This window comes from Haemaphysalis longicornis, unplaced genomic scaffold (genome assembly GCF_048455015.1).
Source record: "Haemaphysalis longicornis isolate Haplotype H1 unplaced genomic scaffold, Haemaphysalis longicornis Haplotype H1 scaffold_6, whole genome shotgun sequence".
In the NCBI taxonomy this organism is placed as follows: Eukaryota; Metazoa; Arthropoda; class Arachnida; order Ixodida; family Ixodidae; genus Haemaphysalis; species Haemaphysalis longicornis.
The window spans coordinates 143,048,254-143,071,919 of NW_027526407.1; the positions used below are offsets into that span (position 1 = coordinate 143,048,254).

The 23,666-nt window shown below is 47.3% G+C and overlaps 1 protein-coding gene and 1 long non-coding RNA gene across 2 annotated transcripts; both read right to left on the reverse strand.

The window, feature by feature from the left end:
• Window positions 1-705: 705 nt before the first annotated feature.
• Window positions 706-3,746, reverse strand: LOC144141969 (uncharacterized). The gene is made up of 3 exons (XR_013316778.1): window positions 3,658-3,746; window positions 2,526-2,607; window positions 706-1,058 (listed from the first exon to the last, which is right to left on the reverse strand). It is a non-coding gene; the product is annotated as an uncharacterized LOC144141969 (long non-coding RNA).
• A 13,873-nt stretch (window positions 3,747-17,619) lies between these two features.
• LOC144143277 (uncharacterized) lies at window positions 17,620-23,175 on the reverse strand. The gene is made up of 2 exons (XM_077675051.1): window positions 18,654-23,175; window positions 17,620-17,649 (listed from the first exon to the last, which is right to left on the reverse strand). Exons 1-2 carry the CDS (start codon window positions 22,302-22,304, stop codon window positions 17,620-17,622), a joined length of 3,681 nt encoding a protein of 1,226 aa, XP_077531177.1. The 5' UTR covers window positions 22,305-23,175.
• Window positions 23,176-23,666: the final 491 nt, after the last annotated feature.

The window sequence follows — 23,666 nt, forward strand, 5'->3', positions numbered from 1 at the left end:
GCATACTTCAAAATTACGCCAAAGTTATGATAGCATAGCCCTAAGCCAAAAATTCTTGTCTGACACCTAAGGCCATGATTATCAAAAGAGAATTGGAGTACATGCACACATATTTGCGCATTTAACAGGAGCACATTTTCAGAAGTCTGGCATCAGTAGTTTTCAACATTCACATTTATTATTATAAAACACCTGTGGGCTAGTTATTAAAAAGCGGAGCTGCGAACCACCCCAATATAATTATCGTTCCTTAATGAGTATTACACGAGTGCGGATTCCTCGGCGAACTGGTGTTTCCTATATTGCTTTATAGTTCCAGGTAAAACTCGGTTTATTCATATATCCTTATTAAACCTATTTAATAAATGTTGCGTGAACATCTTCACACACATGGCAAAATATACAGATTCTTAACCTCAATATTTGCACGGATGTATGCAAAGTATTTCGAATTGTTTGGTACTGCAATTGAACAATTTCCGACGAATTCGAGTTTGAGATACATTTATAAGATGGTTCTCAGAGGTGCACTTTCCCAGTACCGTGTTATTGTCATGGTTCCCCACAGAAAAAACGCAGAATGTGGGAAATTAGAAAGAACATTTATTACAAATTCACTGTTTCATACAAAGCAGTGTTTATGGCTATGTCCCTGCATTCTCTGTTTCACTCAGAGTCTAATGTTACACTTGGAATTCACTTGTCTTTACGAATCCATCTTTACACTTCCCTCTGAGATTCCTCTTTACAGTTCCACCTGAGTTGTGATTCCCACGCCAAGTTATCGTTTTTTATGCAGCACTAACAAGTTTCTAGGCCGATTGCAATCTGTCTTTTGGACAAACTTTAAATGGGATCTATAATTTCCTGCATGAAAAAAGGCACTTGGAAAAATTCAGAGATAAGCTTCGCAATTTACGTAGTACACAAGCAGGCACAAAATCAGGGCACGCTGAAGATTTCCCCGAGGTCATCTGAATGACTTGTTCCCTGCTGCCGCAGATGGAGGTATATATGTGAGGGGCCGTCACTTGGATTTCCCCACCTTGAAGAGCCATCTACAGAAAATTTCAGAAAAAGAACAAAATCCAGTGCAACCATAAGCCCCTCACACCAAATCACAGGCACGTGAAGTACGAAAAATATATTGCACGAAAATGAAGATGGAGACCAGAGAATGAAATGAAAGGCCACACCAGAGAAGGAGTGATTTACGGCCTTTCAAATGATTTCACATTATTTCAGTAATCGTTACACAGAGTAATTTGTCCGCATTTTTCAGAACAACGCGAAGCCACTATAGTCATACCGGTCAACATTCCCGAATTTTAATCGTGCCGTGCTCCTCTTTATCTCACCCGCCGCGGTGGCTCAGTGGCTAAGGCGTTGCGCTGCTGAGCACGAGGTCGCGGGTTCGATTCCCGGCCGTGGCGGCCGCTTTTCTGATGGAGGCGAAAAGCAAAAACGCCTGTGTGTACGAGATTTCGGCGCACGTTAAAGATCCCCAGGTGGTCAAAATTAATCCGGAGCCCTCCACTACGGCGCGCCTCATCGCCTGCGTTGCGTCGGCGCGTTAAACCCCCACAATCAATCAATCAATCCTCTTTATCTCGCGAAATGTTTCAGTATGCTCACCCAGAACAGGCAGAAACTTTGGGCTACGAGATAAACTGACATACGTTTGCAAAAGAGAAAGCAAAAACATTTCCGCTCGTTCATGTGGAATCACTAGTACACGGAACAGAGCGAACGTCGCACTAAACCCAGGAAACGTGCTTTCACGATGCTGACGCCGTCTGCGTCGCATTTTTGGCTCTACTTAAACATCTCCCTCCCCTCCTTTTACTGGCAGTTTCATTTTGAACGAAGATCCCATGTGGAAGCCGAAACGTTTTTCATTTAACTAAAGTGTTCTTATCGGTGGTTTCTTCCTCGGCTATTAGTAAAAAGGAATCGCCAACTTACATTTTTTCTTCGTCCAAATGTGTTGTGGGAGAGAACTTGCACCGATATAAAACTTGCACTGATCTTCAAGTGGCATTCCCAGGAGGTCTGTACCTGTAATGACTGAGAGGGTTATTTTGGTTAAAATGTAATAGGCTTTAGAGCTGGGCAGTTGGTATACATTCATAATGAAAGAACACCTCAAACTTGACAAGACGAAGAAAAGAACACCGCACAAGCCCTCAATAACAACTGGAGCTTTCTTAAAGAGCTCTTTTCGAAAAAGAGTTCTTGTTGGCTCTGCAAAACCACGCATCTTATAGAATAGGTAGAGTATCTGAAAAACTACAAAGCTCCATGCTGAGGAAATCGTTATGTGAATTCATAAAGTTCATGTAGTAACGAACTGATAGAAAGAGTCACTAAACATGAGGCAAAATAAGATACGAAATATAACATCATAACACCTGAAGTAAGGCCTCGCATTTTTACAAGTGAATCATACTTTTGTCTGTGCAAGCCTGGGTGCCATCTTTACAAAGAATTTGAATGAATGAGTTATAGTTCTTGCATTTTCATACCGTTGTTTCCACGGAAATCAGACTTCATTTCAACTTGTGTCATACGCAGGGGAGTCCTGGTTGTCAGCTCAAGGAACACTGCCTGCAAGAAAAAAAGTAGTGCTCATAAGTCATAGCATAGGTAGCCAGATGCCACCACACTTTTCGAACAGCCAGGAACCAATGAGGGTGGAGCACCCATTTTTACACCTGCACTTACTTGTCTCTGTGTAATTCGTCACAATTTCTGTATGATCAAAAAACAACAACAATCAAGCAGCCTGTGTGCTGGCTCATACATAACGCCATTCTGTAAAGTCGCTTTACTGCACTACACTAGTATCACGCGAGACAACCATTCGCCCTGCAATACCACGCGAATAAATAAACGACTGATTTGCGCGAATGAGAATAATAAACCCACTTAACATGGTGAAAATGCCCCGCTACCTCAAAATGACTAACATCAAATTTACCCACTCAAGGAAAAGAATGACAAAAATGAAGAGTATTGTACCTATGAAAACTTTTTATTGTGCGGTAGGGCAAACTTTCACAAAAAAAGAGGCTTGTGCCGGACAAAAGTGAGTTTAGAAATTTCGGGCAGCATTTAGTGGACTACTTTTCTGCAGCACACGCCTTGTTTTTATCCGGATATATTACTAGAAGATCAATAAACTAGACACCATTCCGAATATATGCAGCGAGAAAAATAAGTATTTCCCGATGGCTGAAACAAAATCATAATACCCAGACAATAGCGCGATAATACCAGGCTTTAACGGGGAACATTTCAAATATTCAAGCAGAGCTACCTGACAATTACATGGGCCGATAACTCGCCAAGTGCGCCCGATGCAGCCAACAGCGTAAACGAAACGCTCAACACATGACGAAGGCGCGCAGAGCAGAAACCAGGTCACGAGCGCCGTTATCTGTTATAATGTACGGGCTTTCCCGATCGTCCGCTCTCGCAAGGAACGCAAGCCCATGATTTCATTCAATTGCCGTAGCGGGCAACAGAAAACGTCCAACGAAGCAACCAGTCGGGTAACGAAAACCCCTCTCGAATGCTGCAATTTCAAATTGAAAAGCCCCCAGCCAAAAGATACATCCAATGAAAACACGGAAACCGTTACGGGAATATACTCACCGAGTTCGCTTTCACTGGCGCCGGGGCAATGGTCCAACATGCGAACTTGACACTGGTCGTAGAAGAACGGGCCGTGTAGCGCTGCCAGTGACAAATGGGCTCGTCGCACCCTCTGCGACTCACGCCGACAAATAAGTCTTGTAAAAGCAATCCTCGCTTCATCGGGGGGGGGGAAGGGGGGGGGGGAAGGGGGGGGGGGGGAAGGGGGGGGGGGGTATCACAGCGGTAAAAAGGCTCGAGTGGCGCGAAAACGCGGCCCCCGGGACTGCGGGCGCCGCCATTTCTCTATATCCCGTCATGCAACAGAGAAATCAACGGCCGCCTAAAGAGAAGGCGCGACGAGCATCTCTTATAGGTTACAGGGCGTTTTATAGGTTCCAACGTAAAGGTTACATGTCAGATTTTGTTGATGTAACCTATAAATCATTATTGTAACCTATAAACCGCTTTTAACTTCACGCTTGTAAACCTTAGAATGGACTGGGATAAAGAAAACATCAAAATGGATCCATTGTAACCTTTATTTTAAAGGTTACATCCCTTTAGAAGTTACATTATGGGTTACCAGGATTAGAGTGTACTCGCCAGGGTCGCTTGTCTGGCTGTGGGTTCCAGCGTCTTCGCCAGGGTTGAGCAGTAAACTGCTTTCGCGCTACCAGAGACCCTACCGCATCGTCAAGCGGACGTCTCCAGTAAATTATGTGGTTGAGCCTCTCACTCCTTCGCCCGATCAGCGTTGCCGTGGCCATGACATAGTCCATGCTCAGCGCCTCAAGCCTTACATTGACCCCGTCGTAGTTTCATCTCCTTGAGTCGCCAGGATGGCTCTTTCGTTCACGGGGGCAATTGTAAGGAAGACCATCGCCAACACCACACTCGTTTAAATAATGTAGGAGCGTGGACAGCACTGGTCATTCGCAATGAGTGGGTATGTGACACAGAAGCCACACAGGGAAGAGGCACCAACTCGTGGATGTCGCATCGCCATCGCTGGGACGAAGAAGTAGTCTCGTCTCGTTGGCTCTCCGTCTCTACTTGCTGGACAGCGCGACTTGGTGCTTCGGTGCTACTGCTGCTGCTGGTGCGGCTGAAAAGTAAAGCCTGAAAACCCTCTCATATAGCAAATAAAATACTACATCAACTGCAGAAAACCGTCACCTACTGTTGCCTGCGCTACCTAGAGGAATTCTAAAAAATCAAACTGCAACAGCAACGAAAGGTTCCACTTGATAGGTTTCGCGTTCCGCTTGGAACGGTAGTGGAGTAGGGCAACGTTGTTCGATAAACGTTGTAGTAGGGCGCCTCGATTCACGCGCGTCTCCGCCGTATGGCAGCGCTGGCATCGAGGCACCCGGCTTGGAGCAATGGAATCTGGTAAATTTTATTTGACTTGAGCAAAACTCTGGCGTGTTATCGAGACTGGAGAGGAACAGCACGAGATGTGAGCGGGAAAGAGAATGGATGCATTTACTTGCCCGAGGCGCCAGTAGACTATCGTCTTGCGTCGACATTTGCAAACGAAGGGAGCATGCAGATACGCGGACAGTTTTTACTAGGGGGTAAGAGTTTTAGTTTTAGGCAAACAGGGCGTACATTATATTGCAATGCGTGATGTTTTCCTCTGTTTTGTGCTTTTCAAGCGCTGGAAGCTGCACTCGTGTCACCTTGGTATACACCGTAAAACGATTTACATCTTTAAGGGGAAAATTTGTCTGTAACGACTAGCCCTACTCAGCACAAAAACGCGAGAAAACACCTATTTAAAGGGTGATTTAAACTACCAAACACCAGGTAAAATGGTGTTTTTTATGGCACCGATAGAGTGTGAGGGCGTTAGTTATACTACACACCATTTAAAATGGCCTTTTCTTGTGCTTTACTAGGGTGTTTGGATAACAGGTGTAGACAGTGAAAATTCCCCTTAATGGTGTAAATCGTTTTACAGCGGAGGGTTATGACGATCGTCTCAAATCTCCTTTAAAGGAGCACTGACACGAAAATTTTATGGTACACTTTATTGCTTTTATCGATGCTTAATGGTCTGGCCAACCTGAAACAGCACATTAAACACTTCAGCGCGCGATCGTTAATTACATTGAACGGCCTGAAAATCGTTTGTTTCAAATTCCCGCGCTTTCATCCCGAACGGCGCATATGACAGACTCCCTGCCTGACCTCACCGCTTTGTGCGGCCGTCACCGGCGCCCGCTTGAGAGGGTGTTGCGCCCGCTCGCCGCTCGTGGGGCCGCGCGCGTTAAGTGACGTCACGAGTTTTTGACGAGCGCTGTCGCGTCACTTCTTTTTCCTCTCCTGGAGTGATGTCACGCTGATTTCCATTTGCTGAGTGCCGCTCCGCGTGCTGCTCCGTCGGCGCGATAAATGAGATCCAACTGAACTATGTTCTTCGCGTCGCAGGCCGCTCACATTTCAGCCAGGGTATTCTGTTGAGTGAAGGAAGCGAACTGTGCAATAATATTAACGCCGAAAATTGGTATCAGTGCTCCTTTAACGTAAAAGCATTGCTGAGCTCTTTCATCTTCTATGTTTTCCCTGTTCTGAAAGTAATGTAGATTCAGGATGGATATGGATACCAAACTTACAGAAGAATAAGAAATGACAGCCTCACAGCCGAAATATAACTTGGTTTCCCAGTGGGGCGCGCTGAAGAGATAGCAACGTGAAACACACACACTTTCGGCAGCGGATCTATACTAAAGTGTTTGAAATTCGCCGGGCCACCCAATTCTGCTTACGTGCTTTGAGGTGGAAAAGCATCATGCCTTCCCCTGACGATACTTACGAGACCTTTTAACAACTACACCATCTTTGCGTCTCGTTTTTCGCTTTATGGTCTTCGTTTTTTGTGTCAATTACTCCGACATGCAGACTACACTTCACACCACATCTTACCAGAATTCCCGGCGGCTGAGGTGCATATTTTCTGCTCAGTTGCCGTCATGTTCACCCGTCACGTGATGTGACGTCAGCGCAGCAGGCTGACGTAGCGTGATGGTAGCGCCTGCTTTGGAAACCTGTAGGTTCAGTTCCCGCACGAACTCAATTGTGCTTTTTATTTACTCTATATAGCGGCGGCTGTTTTCTGTACCGGAAAACGACCCCGGTTTTTCGCCCAGCGGGGAACTTCAGGATTTCGCCTATAAAAAGAACGAGGCGTTCAGAAACTGACACGAAACTGAAGAAGTAAGCCAACACCATCAGAGACAAACTCTCCAGGGACCCAGATGCAAGATTAGCCATCTGCACGAACAGAGACCACGATGTAGAGCACAAGCTTTCACGGGCCGAACAGTCAGCATTCCAACGCTGCGCTGATATCGGTCAATATCCTTCTGTAGTGATGTTGCACCGGAAAGGGTGTCAGTATGTAAGGAATGCTCGCGAAAGGAATCCGGTGTCCTTTGTTCGGGCAGCTTCAAACTGCGCCCAAGTGCGGCTGTACGCTCTGTGAATCCCCCTCTTCCAGTGTGCAGCCTTACCCTTCCGATTTAATTCGTTACGCTGTCTCAATGCTATTCATATTCACCGGCACAATTTCACAGCTGATCTACGCTCGTGTCTTTTTACATTCGCGCCAACCGGGAGTATGTGAGTGGGCGGAGTACTCTACATGTGCGGCTGCAGGACTTACCGGTTGTTACAAGAGCGTAACCAAGTTGTTTAAAGGGACAGACAACCGTTTTCTGAGGAGTATACGCTCTCTATCCCGAAAGAAAAGGCATCACTCAAAACACCTTAGCGCGAAACGGTTTTCCTGAAAGGGCCCTAGTTGGAACGGGGAATTTTAAAATTTCTAGATCTACCAGTCTTATTATGGATGCAGCCAAAGCGAATGCTGGCAACCATGAGAGTGACCCATGTGGCAACACATTTTTAACAGCTTTTAAGAAGGTAATAAATTCAGTCTTTACTATTCCTTTATGCGGTTTTTGAATCCCAAATTAGAATTGGCGGACTTCTTGGCATACGAACGGTAGTGTAATGCTTACTTACGCACTACACCGTGCCACCGTTCAGATTTCAGAAAGTTCAGTGTCCGACTAAAGCTAGTTCGCCAATTAATTTAGAAACTCCTTTGATTAACCCACGACTTCAAAGACTGGCTTTTGTATGAGCTAGAGGACATGCAGTAAGCGCAAATCGCTTGTCTGTCCCTCTAATGAATTCTACCTTGATGTAAAGATTTTGATAAAATTAAACGGAGATACGCAGCTCCGCTAATTAGGATGAAGATGAAGCGTCAAAATCTTGAAAACCTCAGAATCTCCGAAAGGAGGGTGCGACAAAGGAAAGAAGCGTAGTGTAGACGGCTGCGACCACTTCATTATAGCAGCAGCGCAAGAATTTGCAATTATTTTGCTTGTTTTTTTTTTTTTGTTTTGTTTTTCAATTTTTAGAACCCGAATTAATGAATGAATAAGGCTTCATTGTGAAACTACCAGCCGGGTTGGGTACCCTCAGTTCACGGCACCTCTAACAAATTTCTTTACGAAATCTACAAAGCGGCGTTGGTCGTTCAGGGCTGGTGATTGGAGTGCTGCTCTCTTTTCGGGCAACGGGCCGCATCCTTCGAAGATGTGGTCCTGGTTGAGGGCCTTGGAGCACCTTGGGCAGGTGGGGGTTAGCGTTCCGCTGTAGAGGGCCACTCCGACTGGGGTTTTAGAGAGTACCCGTTTGCGCTTGCCTAAAAAAAGTACTTGTTCGTGTTTCGATAGTTGCGGGTGTGGGCGAACGTATGGGTTAGGGTGATCGCTGAAGTCTTGGAGAGTAATGGGTTTGATTATGATAGTCGGGTTTTATTGGCGCAAGGCCGACTATGGGCAAAGAGCGCCAAAAAGAAGTTACTGAATTGTGATGAGAGCGTAAATACTAGAACATGTGACTAAAAGTAAAAGTGATGCAAAACAAAAGACAATGGAGATGGCTGGTGTATAGGGCCAGGATGATTACACGTGATATGACAAGAGCTGCAGAAAGTTCACCTCAGCTAAAAACTTAAAAACACGCTGACTAGAAAACATTGGTTAGTCGGCTAAAAAATATGATGGGTGCAAAGGAATGTGTCGTCTGTATAATTCAGGGAAATGTTTGTGTCGTGTTGTGTCAAGTGCTCTGCATGTGATTAGTATGTGGACTACGGATAGGCCCTTTCTACAACTGCTACACGAGGGTCCCGAAGTTCCAGTGAGCAGGTGGGAGTGCGTCTCATGTGTGTGGCCTATCCGCAGCCTAGCCAGGGCGACTTCAGTGTATCGGTTGTGTGAGTCAGTTATGTAGCGTCCCAGTTGTGGTTTTATTACGTGTAGTTTGTTGTCTGTTTGTTGACTCCAGGGTAGTTGCCATGTGTTACGAAGCTGTCGTCTGATGTGTGTCTTTAGGTCGGTGTAAGGTACTGTTGTTATGTCAACTGTGGTCATGAGAGCAGCAGCACCAGCCATTTGATCAGCGGTATCATTGCCAGGGAATGGGTTTCGGGGACGTAGATTCCTGGGGCTGGCTGCGATTGCAGCGAGTACGGAGAGCGGTGTCACGGGCGAGCTGGTTGACCCCTTCATTGCCCTGCAGCCCGGCATGACCAGGCACCCAGTAAATCCTTACGTCTCCTTTGATGCTTTGAAAGAGGCTGTGTGTGCTAAGTGGGATGTTATTGTGTAGTATGCGGGTGCATGCTTCTTGTGAATCAGTATAGATGTTAAGGGGTCTGTGTGGGGATGCATGGTGGACAATGGCTTTTCCAATAGCGTAGGTTTCTGCTTCTGTGCTATTAAGGCAGGGGCATATGTCGGTGGAGGAGAAGCGAGCCTCGCAAGTACTTACTGCCCAGACCCAGATGTTCTTAGTTGGGTGGCATGCCGCGTCCATGAAAACGTTTTTTTTTTAATGCAGAGCATTTCAGTAACTCACGATGTCACCCGCGTTGTCCCGTCGTAGTCCGCACCGTCGTTGTCCGCACCCCTCCCCCTACACTATATAAAAGAAAATACTTACCGGCGCCAGGTTTCGATCCCTCGACCCTGCGGGCGGAACGCAATGTACATGGTGCTCCACCCACTGCACCACAAAGCCGACACAGAATGGAACGCTACGAACGCGCCTTATATCGTTGACTCATTCAAATTACTGCTGACGAGCGCTCTCTCGTCAGCAGTTGCCACAAGTGCAACAACATTAACGTAACGCAAACTACTTAACGTCGTGCGCCCCCGGAAATGCTCTGAATTTGATCGTGCCCCTCGTGAGGGGGATGGACTTTTTTTCATCAACGGCTTTACTGATCTTTTTAGAAAAAATATTTGGCTCGGATTTGGCGTCTTTCTTCAAACTGAAGGAAGCCAGTTTATAAAGAAACAAAACCGTTCCATTGGAGGAACAGGTGAATGGGCAAGAGATATGAAGAAGAAAGGCATGCGTATTGAAGACGCAGAAAAGGCCACGAAAGATAAGTTCAAAAGAAAAACTAATATCATACAGGGAAAAAATAAATATCAAACGAAGCAATCGCCGGCCCCATTCGTCCTATATGGCCCAGAAGCACGTATCGGTGGTCCTGTAAGCATTTTCGGACCACCCGCCTCATTAATTTCTTCAATACTTATACCGGGAACACCAGTCGCCGCGAACAAAAAATCTTTATTGATTTTATCTGCTCAAAATGTCTACCGAGTTTTCAATTTGCATTGTTTTTTATCCTCTGCACCAGCCCTACTTCGAGCAGTCGTAATGTCTTGTATCGCATTCCGAACCGCGTGAGATGGTTGGGTTATCTCCTTACGCGTGTTATACATGTATTACATTTTATACGATGCCAGACATTCGCCTCAGCGGTGAATCTGAAACGCGGCCCCCAGTGTATTTTCTCCCTTTTTTATCGGGAAGCGTTTCGAGATGTTTTTCCAGTGAGCAAAATTTCGGTTGCAGAATTTTTATTTCGTCGCAGTATATGCATTGCAATAACAATGCCGCATTTAGCTATTGTTAAGCTCGAGCCTAGTACACCCGCGGATAACCTAAACTCTACGCATACAAAGCCGTCGTTATGGGAAACATCCGCGGAATGAAGGCACCAGTTATGGGAGCATCTCGTTGAAAATGCTACTTCTGGCGAAAGTTGCTGTTAACGATAAGATAAAAATGCGTTTCCAGACCGCGTGGGCGCCCTTCTAAAGAAACGCTGTTGTAAGCTTGCGAGCGAGTCGAAACCACTTGACGTGTGCTAAACTACCCTCAAAGAAAAATCCTTGCCTTTCAGATTACTGCGCAGATCGCTTGAGCTGGCCGTCATATTGTTGGTTGCAGTCATTAATTAGTCGAAGCTTCATATATTCTGTTATTCTACCACTGCTTCCTTATGAAATGCACGTAAGCAAAATGGTTTTTCATCAACGCTGCCCAAGCATTCCTTACGAGAATAGTTACCAAGTACAGTAATACCTCGCTAACTCGAGGTAGTAATTACCGGGAAATATTTCGAGATAAGCGGATTTTCGAGATAAGCAAGGTTGCGCGAATTTCCATGAAATATCGAGTTCTTTGCAAAAAAAAAAGGCGCTACGACTTACCAGCTTTCAATAGCAGCTTCCAATCTTGCTTTTCATAAAGGTTTGAAAGAGAAAAAAAAACATACAAGAGGCGTTCACCGGCTGGGACCCGCGCTGTTCATTGGGTTTTTCCCCGCGCGACACACCTCTATTCGCCGCGAGCTCGACATGTAGGTGGCGACAGCGTCGCGCTGCTAGTGTGGATGCTCCGCTGAGCGGCCCGTAAGAATGCACACTGTGGGCGCGCTTCGTGCCTTTTTCTCGCCGTATGTTCGCACGACAGGTGCAAACAAGAGTGGTATGCTGTAGTTCGGTTACTCAACGTTCAATGTATAGCATGGAAGCGGCAGTCAGTTTTCATTATTACGCCAAAAAACGCGACCACTCATCGGGAATCTCAGAATGGCCGTAATTGTGACAATGAACTTGTACCCTGTGGCTCGTAGCAAGCTCGATCTTTCCAGACTACGGCTTTGAGCCTTCAATAAAAGCATAAATAGAAACAAATCAGGAAGCCTCGATCTCTGAAATTCAGTTTACAACGGCAATCTCAATCGCTTTCACTGGTAGCATGACGCATTCTTGCATTTGTGGGATGCTCTGAAATGGTAACACTACTTAACTGCCCCGAAATTCCTTTTAAGAGCTTACGATATTTTTTGTGTGTTCAAAAGGCAACATAAAATTACTGAATTTTGATCAGCGCAGAGATATAAATGTAACCGCTCTAACGGGTCTTTTAAATGAAATTTTAGCGACTCTGAAGGAATTCGGTTTCATGAATAACGGTTTCGGATCACCTATTTACGGCTTTCGTCGCAAGTGAACTTGCGAATTGAATTGTCCACGCATGCAGTACAATCAACATCTCATGTTTAGCTAGGTTTTCGCAAAGTGACAAGCAGGCTTACAGTGTGCAAACCAAGCTTCTGGGACCTCACAGTGAGCACACATTTTCTGTGACGGCTGCTCTGTTGACGATTTGCGTTCCTTTTAAAATCTAGCAGGTGCCTGCAACAGCGAGATGTGTTTGCATTCTTGCGTATAAGGTCGCTTACGAGCTCTAAAGATGGCAATAAATGAAGTTGCGCTGTTGCAGATGTGGTAAAACATTTCCTTTTGATTTATCGTTGCAAATCAGCGTAACGGTTTCCCGGTAACTACTTTGTTTTGTAAACTGAATACCGCCTTTGTCTTGGCATTTAATTCTTGAGGATTGGTTAAAAAATGAAATTCTGCGCATTTCATTTTTTTTTCGGGAAGGGGGAGGGGGGGGGGGGGAGAGTCCTGCCAACGTTGCAAGATCAGCGAGAAGAGAACGCATGTAACGCGCGCGAAAAGCCAAACTATGGTTATCAGTATTATTTACAATCGAAACTACAATAGGCGTCGTGTTCTGTAGCGGTGAAAAAGCAGTACACGTATTTTCCACAATGATTAACCCCCCTTTGGTCCGAGATTGTCCACGAATTGTGGGACGCCTTTTTCAAAATTGTATTGAAAGCAAGCATTGTGGGAAAAAATTAAAAAAAAACAGCGAGTCATGGCACACACCCCACACACATGTGGGCACGCATTTTCTCGTCTTTCTTTAAACTTAGGTCCACCTTAAGAGGTTAAGACGTGACCAAATTAGGCATTTAGTTATGCTGAGTGAGACACGTTTCTGGACAAGGTGATTCATGTCGGATTTGAAAACGATATATATGAAAATGACACACAAAATGCCTTATGACTGACGCAAACTCACAACTGCTTAATTTTACCGAAACATTCCCCATAAATACTCTTGCGCATCCATAGAAACGTATTTTAAATAATACGTAAAATTAGCAACCCGATACAGTTGAATAAATGTTTATTCCTCCTCCTGAGTATAACCAACGACTGTCCAAAAATGGTATTTATTTTATAAAAGGTACGGGAAGGACACGATCACACAGACGCTTGCGGGTGTAAAATACGTGTCCGGTAATGTATGGGAGATAGCGCACGGGTCGTGTGCAGTGTAAATGTTTTTGTTTGTTTCTTCTTTCTATAAGGACACAGCGCAATTTTACAAGGGTGTGGAATTTGCACGCGTATGCACAGGTCGTGTCGCTTCTTACCCGTTTCGCGTACTAAACTTTTATCCTTTATATAATCACCACGTCACCTTCAAAAAGCACCTTTCGACGTTCCCCAAACGGCAGACGACTGCACTCAACAATAAGAAAAGTGCAATGTGTGGGAGCAATGTTTATAACACATTTCACACTCAAGCGAAGATGTTTCGTGGAATTAAACCAGCGCATTAACCCGCAACGGCCGCTGATTATTGCGTTTCTAGAGGAAACGAGCACGCAGAGGTTACTATGTCATTGCTTAATGCCAATCGAGCACACATATTGGTTGTTTTGTCGTGTGCAGCACGCGTCTTGCGCCACACGCAACGTGAAAAAGCAGACGACGCGAGAGCGCCATCCACACTAGGAGCGGTTCGTCCCGCCGCCGCCAGGAGCCGACTGTGTTCGCGCTCGGGGCGAATAGTACACTGTACCTGTGCGCATGTATGGTGGCGCATGTCTCTACCGTCACGTGACGTGCCACAGGGTTGCTTGACGAAGTTGATGTGCCTCTAGCCTCAGACTTCGCGTTTGGGGAAAACGTCGGCTTTGCGGTAGGCGCGGCTAAACGAGAACAAAAATCGAGGGACTTAGGCACGCAAATATTGTAAAACGGTCCGCGGCGGCGAAATTTTAGTTACACTCTCGTAAAGATCTCAAGATATCCGCAGGTTGGCTTTAAAATACTTCGAAATAAAGGGTAAAAAATACATGGGACGTATAGGAAATGGTTCGGTGTCACGGAAAAATTCGACAGCCGATTTTTCGAGATATGCGAGTTCGAGTTAACGACGTATTACTGTATTTTAAAGTTTCGCGGCATAACCGAGGGCGATGCGAAATATGTTATGGCGAGGCTACCATCAAGGTTACAATGGCACACATACCAGAATAATGAAGTAAAATATAGACCGTCGCATGCGGTCCTCTGAGGCATATATTTATTCGTGCAATGGCATTCCTGTCGTATCTTCGTAAAGAAAAAAAATGACGATATGGTGCACGAAGCATTGACGGAAATATCTGAAACCGAATATTTTTAATAAAAATAATTTACACCGTGTATAATTCATGGTATGAGTGAGAAATTTCACACTCCACGAGCATGCAATAGCTCCAGGACCTTTTGTGTTTCTTACACCCATGTTTTCATGTTTTATCATAAGTTTAACTCAGCGATCTTCTGGTACTCTTTTCTTAGTTTAATGGCGTTACAAGATATTTATCCGTATTTCAATTATATTATACTCAGAACTAACTGGTTTGGTTCGAATTGAGTCCGAGATGCGCGGCTTGCCCGCTCCAAAATATTTCTCAGGCATCTGCATAGCTCATGTGGTTTTCTAGCAGCTATGACCTCATGTCCTACAATAATTTCGAGGCACACTACTGAACTAACTCTTTTTGTGTTCGCTGTTTGAATTTAGTATCACCAGCTGTTGTTGGGCTATTTGAATGCGAAAGCTTTTAATTGCCATTGAGTGGAGAATCCGGCATTGACGTAACGCCACGTGTCTTTGAAGAGTTTCACACTACGAGGGTTTCCACAGGACGCATTTAAACACGGCAGTATTTACAGGTGGCCTGCCACGCCAGTACCCCGCAGTTGAAGTGACGGAGTGGAACGAATCAGCCAAACAAGAAAACAGGGAGGTGGGGAAATTCCCCATCGTCGTCAACTCTCGCTTTGCACAGAAGCATGAAGGAGCTGCGGCGCAACGCGTAGGAGGTAGCTCGAAGCCACTAGAAGGCGTGACGGTAGAAGCGGATCTAGAAGCAAAGCATCTCAAGCTGCAACACAATGAAGCCCTTCGGGAACGAGAGGTTGTTCAAAGTTCTCTCGTTTGTGTCAGAAATCTACTCCATAATTCTTGCAGAGGGGAGTCCAAGAATATTAGGCATATTCGCTCACGCTAACAAAAGCTATTACTCAAACAAGAGTGGACTATTTTTTGCCTCGGCGACTTGCGATGACGTCGTAGTCCGGGGTAAAGCACGCATTTCATGGCGGCCCTCCTGAAGGCGCCCCAATGTCCGCTATTTTAGATGCGACGCATCTCTTGCTCTGAGGCATGTCCCTCCTGCGTCGGCGTCGGCGGCGTCCGCACGCCACCTGCGCATGCGCGACTCCTCCGCTCTTCTCTCCGACAACTGTGCGCAACCCTCTCACTCCGTCGCATTAGCATAACAACAACAGCTGCGCGCGCGCTTCGCTCCGCTCGCATCTACTCCGGTGCGCAAGTGCGCGCATGCGCGACTCTCCTCCGCTGTCTCCTCTCCTTCAGGCGCTGTGAATATAAAGCGGGTAGCGCGCTGCGGCGGTTCAGTCAGCGCTCGCTCTCGTTCGATTCCGCGTGACTTTGCTTGACGACTGCGTGCTTGACTTGATTCTACCGATGAAGACGTGATGGAAGCGACGGTCCCTTCAGCGAGTGGGCTGACAAAATCCAATACCAGCGTCAGCGCAAACGCTCAAGGCAACGTTACGACCAATTGAACCCCCCGATGCGTCGCATCACATCAGGGTTCCCTCGCGGGAAGATGGGCGTTATTTTTGACGGCCACGCTCCAGCCCACATTTGTTTGAGGCACCGTCGTTACTATGGTTACTTTAGCAAGTGAGTGGCACATCCATGAAACGATGGCGCTTCTTTTTTTGAGCTAGCTTCCCGGTCCTTACGGACATTGAGCAGGAAATGCTGCGTGTATACCGTAATTGCGTGAGTCGGCTGTGCATGCGCGACAGGTACTGTGAACGGTAACTTACCGACACAGGTTTTGCAGCCGCCACATATCTCCCTGCGCCGGCGAAGCGTGGATCCTCGCGTCTTGATTACAGCAAATGCACAGCGCTCGGCGTTTCGTGCTTGGTAGAGCCAACAAAAGTGATGTTATAGTTGATGTTGTTTATTACGGTATATTTGCTAAGTGATGCTCAGCAGTACGGCAATTGACAATTGTTCTCAGATGGACGAGCGAATTAACCGCCCCTACTCGTGCTAAGCCGCTCCCGCCTCAAATTGCTCAGATACGTTCATGAACTCGCAAACCTCCTAACGCCTTTGAAATCATTCTGGTCAAGGCAATGCAGCTTGCTGCGTAACAACTCCAACATATTTTACTCATTTTCAACGTAAATATATACCCGAGGCGTACATTCTGGTTAAAGTGTTATTTTGTGCTCATTGTTACCAGATATGGCGGCATCAACATCAGTTTGCCTTGTTTTTAAGCTCTATGGGAAATTTCTACGACTATTTAAAAAGAAAATTATAGTATTGTGAGAGTTTAATCTTAAACTTTCAAGACTCAGCTTTTTCAAGCGTAAGCGAACTGTTCTGGGCCACAAACTTTTGTCTCATTCGATTGCTTTGAGACCAATGCGCCAGATCGCGCTACTAGCTGTTAGAGATGAGGGGCCCTTGGGTTGTCTGACTCGTTCAGGCCCGCAGGTCCCGGCTCGCCATGGTGTCGGACTAAAGACTCGAGATGACTGCTTAGGAGGAAACTGTACAGGAGGTTTATTCTACATGATGACAGTCGAGACAGGAGAACAAGAATAACACGAATACAGCCGTTTAAATAGAGTTCGTATTCCCCAGATCCCTGGCTAGGGAATTTAACTTCACACAGGTTGTCCAATCAGGTGGGCAGTGGACGACACTTGATGTACCGCCCACGACATGAGGCGTGGCTGATGCACACGAACCACTCGGTCGATGGAAAGGGTGAATATCCACGTCATGGATCGTGTCCCGTGCCGGAGTTGCACCACTTTGCGCAAGTCTTCATTTTGGAGGCCCCGTGAGAACGGAATTTCAACACGGCTCCCAGCACGTAAAGACAAGCGACTTCCTGCTCTCGCCGATGGTTGGAAACCGAAGAGCTTGGACACTTGAAACTGCAGCTTCCTTTCGGTGGACCCTTCTTTCATACGTGTATGAAGAAAAGAAGTGGCCCGCAGCGTCCGATGAACCCAGGATATAGAAGCCGCCACTTGAAACCGCCGCCGCCGCTGGCGCCAGGGTTTCTTGCCTCCTCGTGCCTCTGGGTGATTCATCCACGCGCACTTTGCTCTAGGGCTTGCGAGGAATTCCTGTGTTGGCCGATCCTAACAGCTCCTCCGCGGCCCGAAAAATCTCGAATGGCCAGCGTTGACGACCGCTGGGCAGGAAGAGATGAGCCTGGAACTGGGTGTAGGGGCCGTCTTCCACCAAGGAACATACGATCTTGAACAATTAACAAAGGAAAGCACCAGTGGGCTATCCCATGCAACACTGCACCGCCCCACACGCAAGCGTTCAGAATTCGCCAAAGACCCACCAGGCTTCCTGCACCGATAAAGAAACACTTTACCACAGAAGCTATTTGATTTTGGCTGAATTTTGGTGCCGCCAAAGCAAGGGTATAGGTCCCGCAGAAAACGCCACTGGCCGACTGCCCTAAACTAGGTTAAAATAAAAAGAAACCCCGGAGGCGATCCAACTGAGTTACTTCATAACAGTCGGCTTAAGCCATCAGCATTCGCATGCAGTTTTCCCTTCTTGTAGCGTACAGAGAAATTATACTCCTGGAGAGCTAGACTCCATCTGAGCAAGCGACCATTTTTGGGGGACATTTGCCTCAACCACGTGAGAGGGCAATGGTCGGTCTCAAAGATGAACTTTGCTCCATACAAGTAACACGACAACTTCTGCGCCGCCCATACTAAACAGGCGCACTCTTTTTCCGAAGCGCTGTACGTTTCCTCTCTACAGGTCAGCTTACGGCTGACGTACAGAATCGGGTGTTCTTCGCGGTCGTCGCCCACTTGGCTTAAGACAACACCCATTCCTCTATCACTGGCGTCACACTGGACTATAAACTCTTTAGAATAGTCAGGGGTTCGGAGCAGAGGTCGGCACATAAGCACTGCCTTGAGACTCTTGAATGCGTTTTCTTTTTCGGCATCCCAGGGTACTTCAGTGGGTGCTCCCTTCCGTAACGCGTCAGTTAAGGGGCTTGCCAGCTGTGAATAGTTCGGGATATACCGCTGGTAATATCCGACCAGTCCCAAAAAGGATCGAATGTCCGTCTTAGTTCGAGGCTGGGGAAAGGCCACGATCGGAGCAATTTTTAGCTCTGATGGACTCCTAGTTCCCTGGCCGACAACATGGCCCAAGTAAACCACGTGAGCGCAACCAAACCTACACTTTTCCGCCTTCATAGTTAGTCCGGCCTCTCGCAACCTAGAAAACACGCTCTTAAGGTGTTCTAGATGCTCTTCCCACGTTTCTGAAAATATAGCGACGTCGTCCAAATAAGGGAGAGCAAAGTCCTGCATATCCCTGAGTACGATGTCCATGAGTTTCGAGAAACTGAAGGGGGCATTCTTCAGCCCAAAACTAAGCATTAAGGGTCGAAAGGTGCCAACCGGTGAGATAAAAGCGGCATACCTGCTCGCACTTTCTGAGAGCGGTACTTGCCAATATCCGCGCACGAGATCGAGGGTGGAAATGAATTTTGCGCCGCTCACCCTTTCTAGTCTTTCTTCTATGTTGGGAATCGGGTATAGTTGGTCCCTGGTAATAGCATTCAGCTTTCGGTAGTCTACACAGGGACGAGGCTCTTTGCCTGGTGCCTCAACTAAAATCAGCGGTGAGGTGTAGTCACTCTCAGCTGGCTCTATTACCCCCAAGTTAAGCATGCGCTGTATTTCAGCTTCCATTATCTCCTTCTGCCGAGGTGATACCCTGTATGGTTTTGACCGTATCGGCTCGTCAGACGTGAGCTCTATTTCGTGCGTCAGGAGGTGTGTCTTTCCTGGACGGCTGCTGAATCGATCAGCGAATTCGCTTAACAGCCGCTTTAGAGCGTTAATCTGGCCCGAACTCAGAGATTCTGTATTTACAGAAAGAGCCACGATTTTCTCCACGCTGACGCTATCTCCTGCGTTCTCCTTCCAATCTAAAATCTCGCTATCGAGCTCCTCGGGTTCGTTTAGCATTAGATTTACGATCCCGCTGCGTTCCATGTACGGCTTCATGAGATTGCAGTGATAAATTCTCACCTGCTTCCCTCTTCCTGGAATCTTTAGCGCATAATTCGTCTCAGAAAGTTTCTGCATAACTTCTACAGGACCGTCCCAGTGAACTTCCACCTTATTTTTCCTCGATGGCCGAAGAATCATGACGCGATCGCCCACGCGGAAAGTTCGAAGGCGGGCGTTTTTGTCATAGTAGACTTTGGAAGCCTCCTGGGAAGCTTTCATATTGCGGTTTACTATCTCCCTCGTACTGTTAAGGCGGTCCAGTAGTTGAAGCACGTACTCTACCACTGTCTGGTTCTCTCCTGTGCCCTCCCACATTTCTCTCAGCATTCGGAGGGGGGAGCGCAGGGCTCTTCCGTACACAAGTTCCGCTGGGGTGAAACCCGTAGCTTCGTGGGGAACCGTACGCAAAGCGAATAATGTGGCTGGCAGACAGTCCTCCCAGTCCTCTTTGTGCTCATAGCACAGAGCACGTAGCACCCGCTTTAGAACCGAATGCCATTTCTCCACACTGTTAGACTGCGGATGATACACTGAGCTGTGTAGCAGCTTTACTCCGCACCTCTCTAGGAACGTGGTAGTCAAAGCGCTCGTAAAAACTGTTGCCTGATCCGTCTGGATTTCGGCCGGAAATCCTATACGCGCAAACACCGATAGAAGAGCGTCAACTATCTCTGAGGAGCTCAGTTCTTTCAACGGAATGGCTTCGGGAAATTTTGTGGCTGGACACAGCATGGTAAGCAGGTACTTGTAGCCTGACTTAGTCCTGGGCAAAGGGCCTACTGTGTCTATTACAAGCCGACGGAAAGGTTCCGAAATTAGTGGCACAATTTTCAGTGGAGCCTTCCATGTCTCCCCCGATTTGCCCACACGCTGGCACGCATCGCATGATTTCACATAGCGCTCCACGTCTTTGAAACATCCTGGCCAATAATATTCCATTAGCAGCCGCTCTTTTGTTTTATTTATCCCAAGATGTCCTGACCAGCCATTCCCGTGGCACAGACTCAAAATGTCCGCTCTGTACCTTTCAGGCACGACTAACTGATCGAGTGTTTTGCCTTTTTTGTCCTGGTAGTGGCGATACAGTAAGCCTCCTTTCTCATGCACAGTTATATTGCGTCGAGCAATGCCTTCTTTGGCCGTAACGTGCAATCTCTCCAAAGTGGGGTCCTCTCTCTGTTCTTTTATTAGTGACTCCCGGTTAACCTTAAGAAGGCGATCAAAGTTGCGTGAAGCTGGAGATAACACTGCCCCTTCAGAGCTCTCTGCTTCATTTGCTGCCTCAGTGATCGTCCCTGTTCGGTCATAGCCTTGTGCATCTGTCTGCCTTTGACAACCCGTCACTTCTTCCTCCTCAAGTGGTTCCAATGGTAGGTTGGCACGTGCCTCTCTGGCTACCTTAGGTTCAGGAATCTGACTTAACTGAGAGGCGAGCTGGCGAGTCTTAGACCTTGTCAGAGCTTGCACCACTCCCTCTCCGAGTTTCTGGCCTCCCTCGTTAAGCAATCGATCCGATCGATTTGAGAAGAGGTAAGGGTATTGAAGTGGCAGGGCCTTCGAGACTGCGGCTTCAGTGATCAGCTCCCCAAACGGCCCGCAAATCCTCACCCGAGCCATTGGCAGGCATACACTGTGTTCCTCCACCGCCTGTTTTATCCATGCGACTTCCCCCGTGAAATCGTCTGCTGCAACGTAGGACGGATGGACAACATCCATCGTTGCGGCGCTATCCCGAAGCACGTTGCAAGGTTTTCCATTGACTTGCAGTTTGTGCAAGTATGGCCTAAGGAGCTCTAGATTTTCGTCGCTTTCATCGACGCACTTGAACACTACCCTAGGTTTGGTGCATTTGGCTGCAAAGTGCCCGACACCATTGCAGTTGTAGCAGCGAAGTGGCCTACTAGCCTCAAACTCTTTTTTTCCTGCTTTGTCTGCACCCTCTCTCTTCGACTGATCTTCCCGCTTTTCCGCCATTCTTTTTGGCGCCTCCGCCTGCACGGAACTTTTCGAAGAAAGGTTCTTTTTGCTGGGAACATGACTCCGCGTCACGTTTCTAGCGTGTGATGCACTCTCATCTGTGCTCAACCTTCTGCGAGTAGCGTACTCTTCCGCTAGCTCTGCGGCTCTTTCAACTGTGCCGACATTTTCCCTGTCTTGAACCCACAGCTTCACCGCTTGGGGGATGCTTCGATAAAATTGCTCAAGGCAAATGCATTCGACAACTCCATCGCGGCTTTCATAGGCCCCTGCTCCCTTAAGCCACTCCAAAAGGTTAGTCTTAAGGCCATACGCGAAATCCGGATAGCCCTCGCTGTCGCCTTTGCTTGAGCTTCTAAAACGTTGGCGGAAAGCTTCAGCTGAAAGCCTGTATCTCTTCAGCAGGCTAGCTTTCACTTTCTCGTAATCCGCCGCATCCTCCGTACTAAGTCTCGCTATCACTTCAGCTACTTCACATGGCAAGAGTGTCAGAAGCCGTTGTGTCCAAGTACCGCGAGCAAAGTTCTCCCGTTCACAAGTTCTCTCAAAATTTCCTAGGTACAATCCTATGTCCCGTCCAGTTTCATATGGATGCATGTACTTATCCATCCGATACGATACTGCCTCGCATGTTCTTTCAGGAGTCTCGGCTCTCGCGCTACCGCCATCTTTTCGTCTTTCCTTTTCAAGCTCCAGTCGCTTTAGCTCTCTTTCCGCTTTTTCAGCTTCCCACTTTTGCCGTTCCTTCTCTTTCTCCCACTCTCGTTCAGATTCCTCCTGAAGTCGTTTCTGTTCCTGTTCCGCTTTCTCTTTAGCTTCTCGAACTAAGTTCCATGCATGTACAAGCTCGTCGTTATTCTCGACGCTTTTAGGGATGATCTTGCACAGCTCTTTTTTCGTTATTTTGCTTGGCACTTCTACTGACAGTTCCTCGCATAACAAGAGCAAGTCCGACTTTGGCAATTTCATTAGGTCCATGACCCCGCTTTCTCTGCTTTGCTTTGGCTCTGCTTCCAAGCAATGTCGTGAGATTAACCCTTCTCAATTGACAAGCGCTTGATTCCCAGTGCAAGATTATTCTCTCAAAATCTGAAGCCTGGCGAATCCCATAGCAAAAGCCAAACGCTCACCCGCAGAGACAGCACGATGAGGCACGGTCCATCCCAGCTGCTGCCAACCAGTGTTAGAGATGAGGGGCCCTTGGGTTGTCTGACTCGTTCAGGCCCGCAGGTCCCGGCTCGCCATGGTGTCGGACTAAAGACTCGAGATGACTGCTTAGGAGGAAACTGTACAGGAGGTTTATTCTACATGATGACAGTCGAGACAGGAGAACAAGAATAACACGAATACAGCCGTTTAAATAGAGTTCGTATTCCCCAGATCCCTGGCTAGGGAATTTAACTTCACACAGGTTGTCCAATCAGGTGGGCAGTGGACGACACTTGATGTACCGCCCACGACATGAGGCGTGGCTGATGCACACGAACCACTCGGTCGATGGAAAGGGTGAATATCCACGTCATGGATCGTGTCCCGTGCCGGAGTTGCACCACTTTGCGCAAGTCTTCATTTTGGAGGCCCCGTGAGAACGGAATTTCAACACGGCTCCCAGCACGTAAAGACAAGCGACTTCCTGCTCTCGCCGATGGTTGGAAACCGAAGAGCTTGGACACTTGAAACTGCAGCTTCCTTTCGGTGGACCCTTCTTTCATACGTGTATGAAGAAAAGAAGTGGCCCGCAGCGTCCGATGAACCCAGGATATAGAAGCCGCCACTTGAAACCGCCGCCGCCGCTGGCGCCAGGGTTTCTTGCCTCCTCGTGCCTCTGGGTGATTCATCCACGCGCACTTTGCTCTAGGGCTTGCGAGGAATTCCTGTGTTGGCCGATCCTAACATAGCATAACAGTAGCCGGTAAGCCATGGCTTACCGCAAACGGAGTGTTAAAACGTATCCTTTCGTTTTCAGCGGTAATCGGAAACTTTATTTCCGGTAACCCGATCAACGGTAAAATGCGGAGAGGACACTAGTCAACACGGCGCGTCCAACCACATTTTTCTACGATAATGACTTGATGGGAAGCAACGAAAGCAAACTTTTTGGCAGGAGTAGTCCTTGTCACAATCAGTGGCTGTGCACGATATTTACCTCATAACGATATTTACCATAACAGAAACAACGTTTCGGCTACGCTTGAAACAGTGAATTATGGAAGAGGGTGCAAAGAAACGTTTCGGGTACAACAGCCAAGAAAACAATGAAACCGACGAAACTCTTACGCCTAAAACTGAGCGCTGAGCGCTCTCGCCGCGCGCGTCGTTGCTTCTGTGCTCACTGAATCC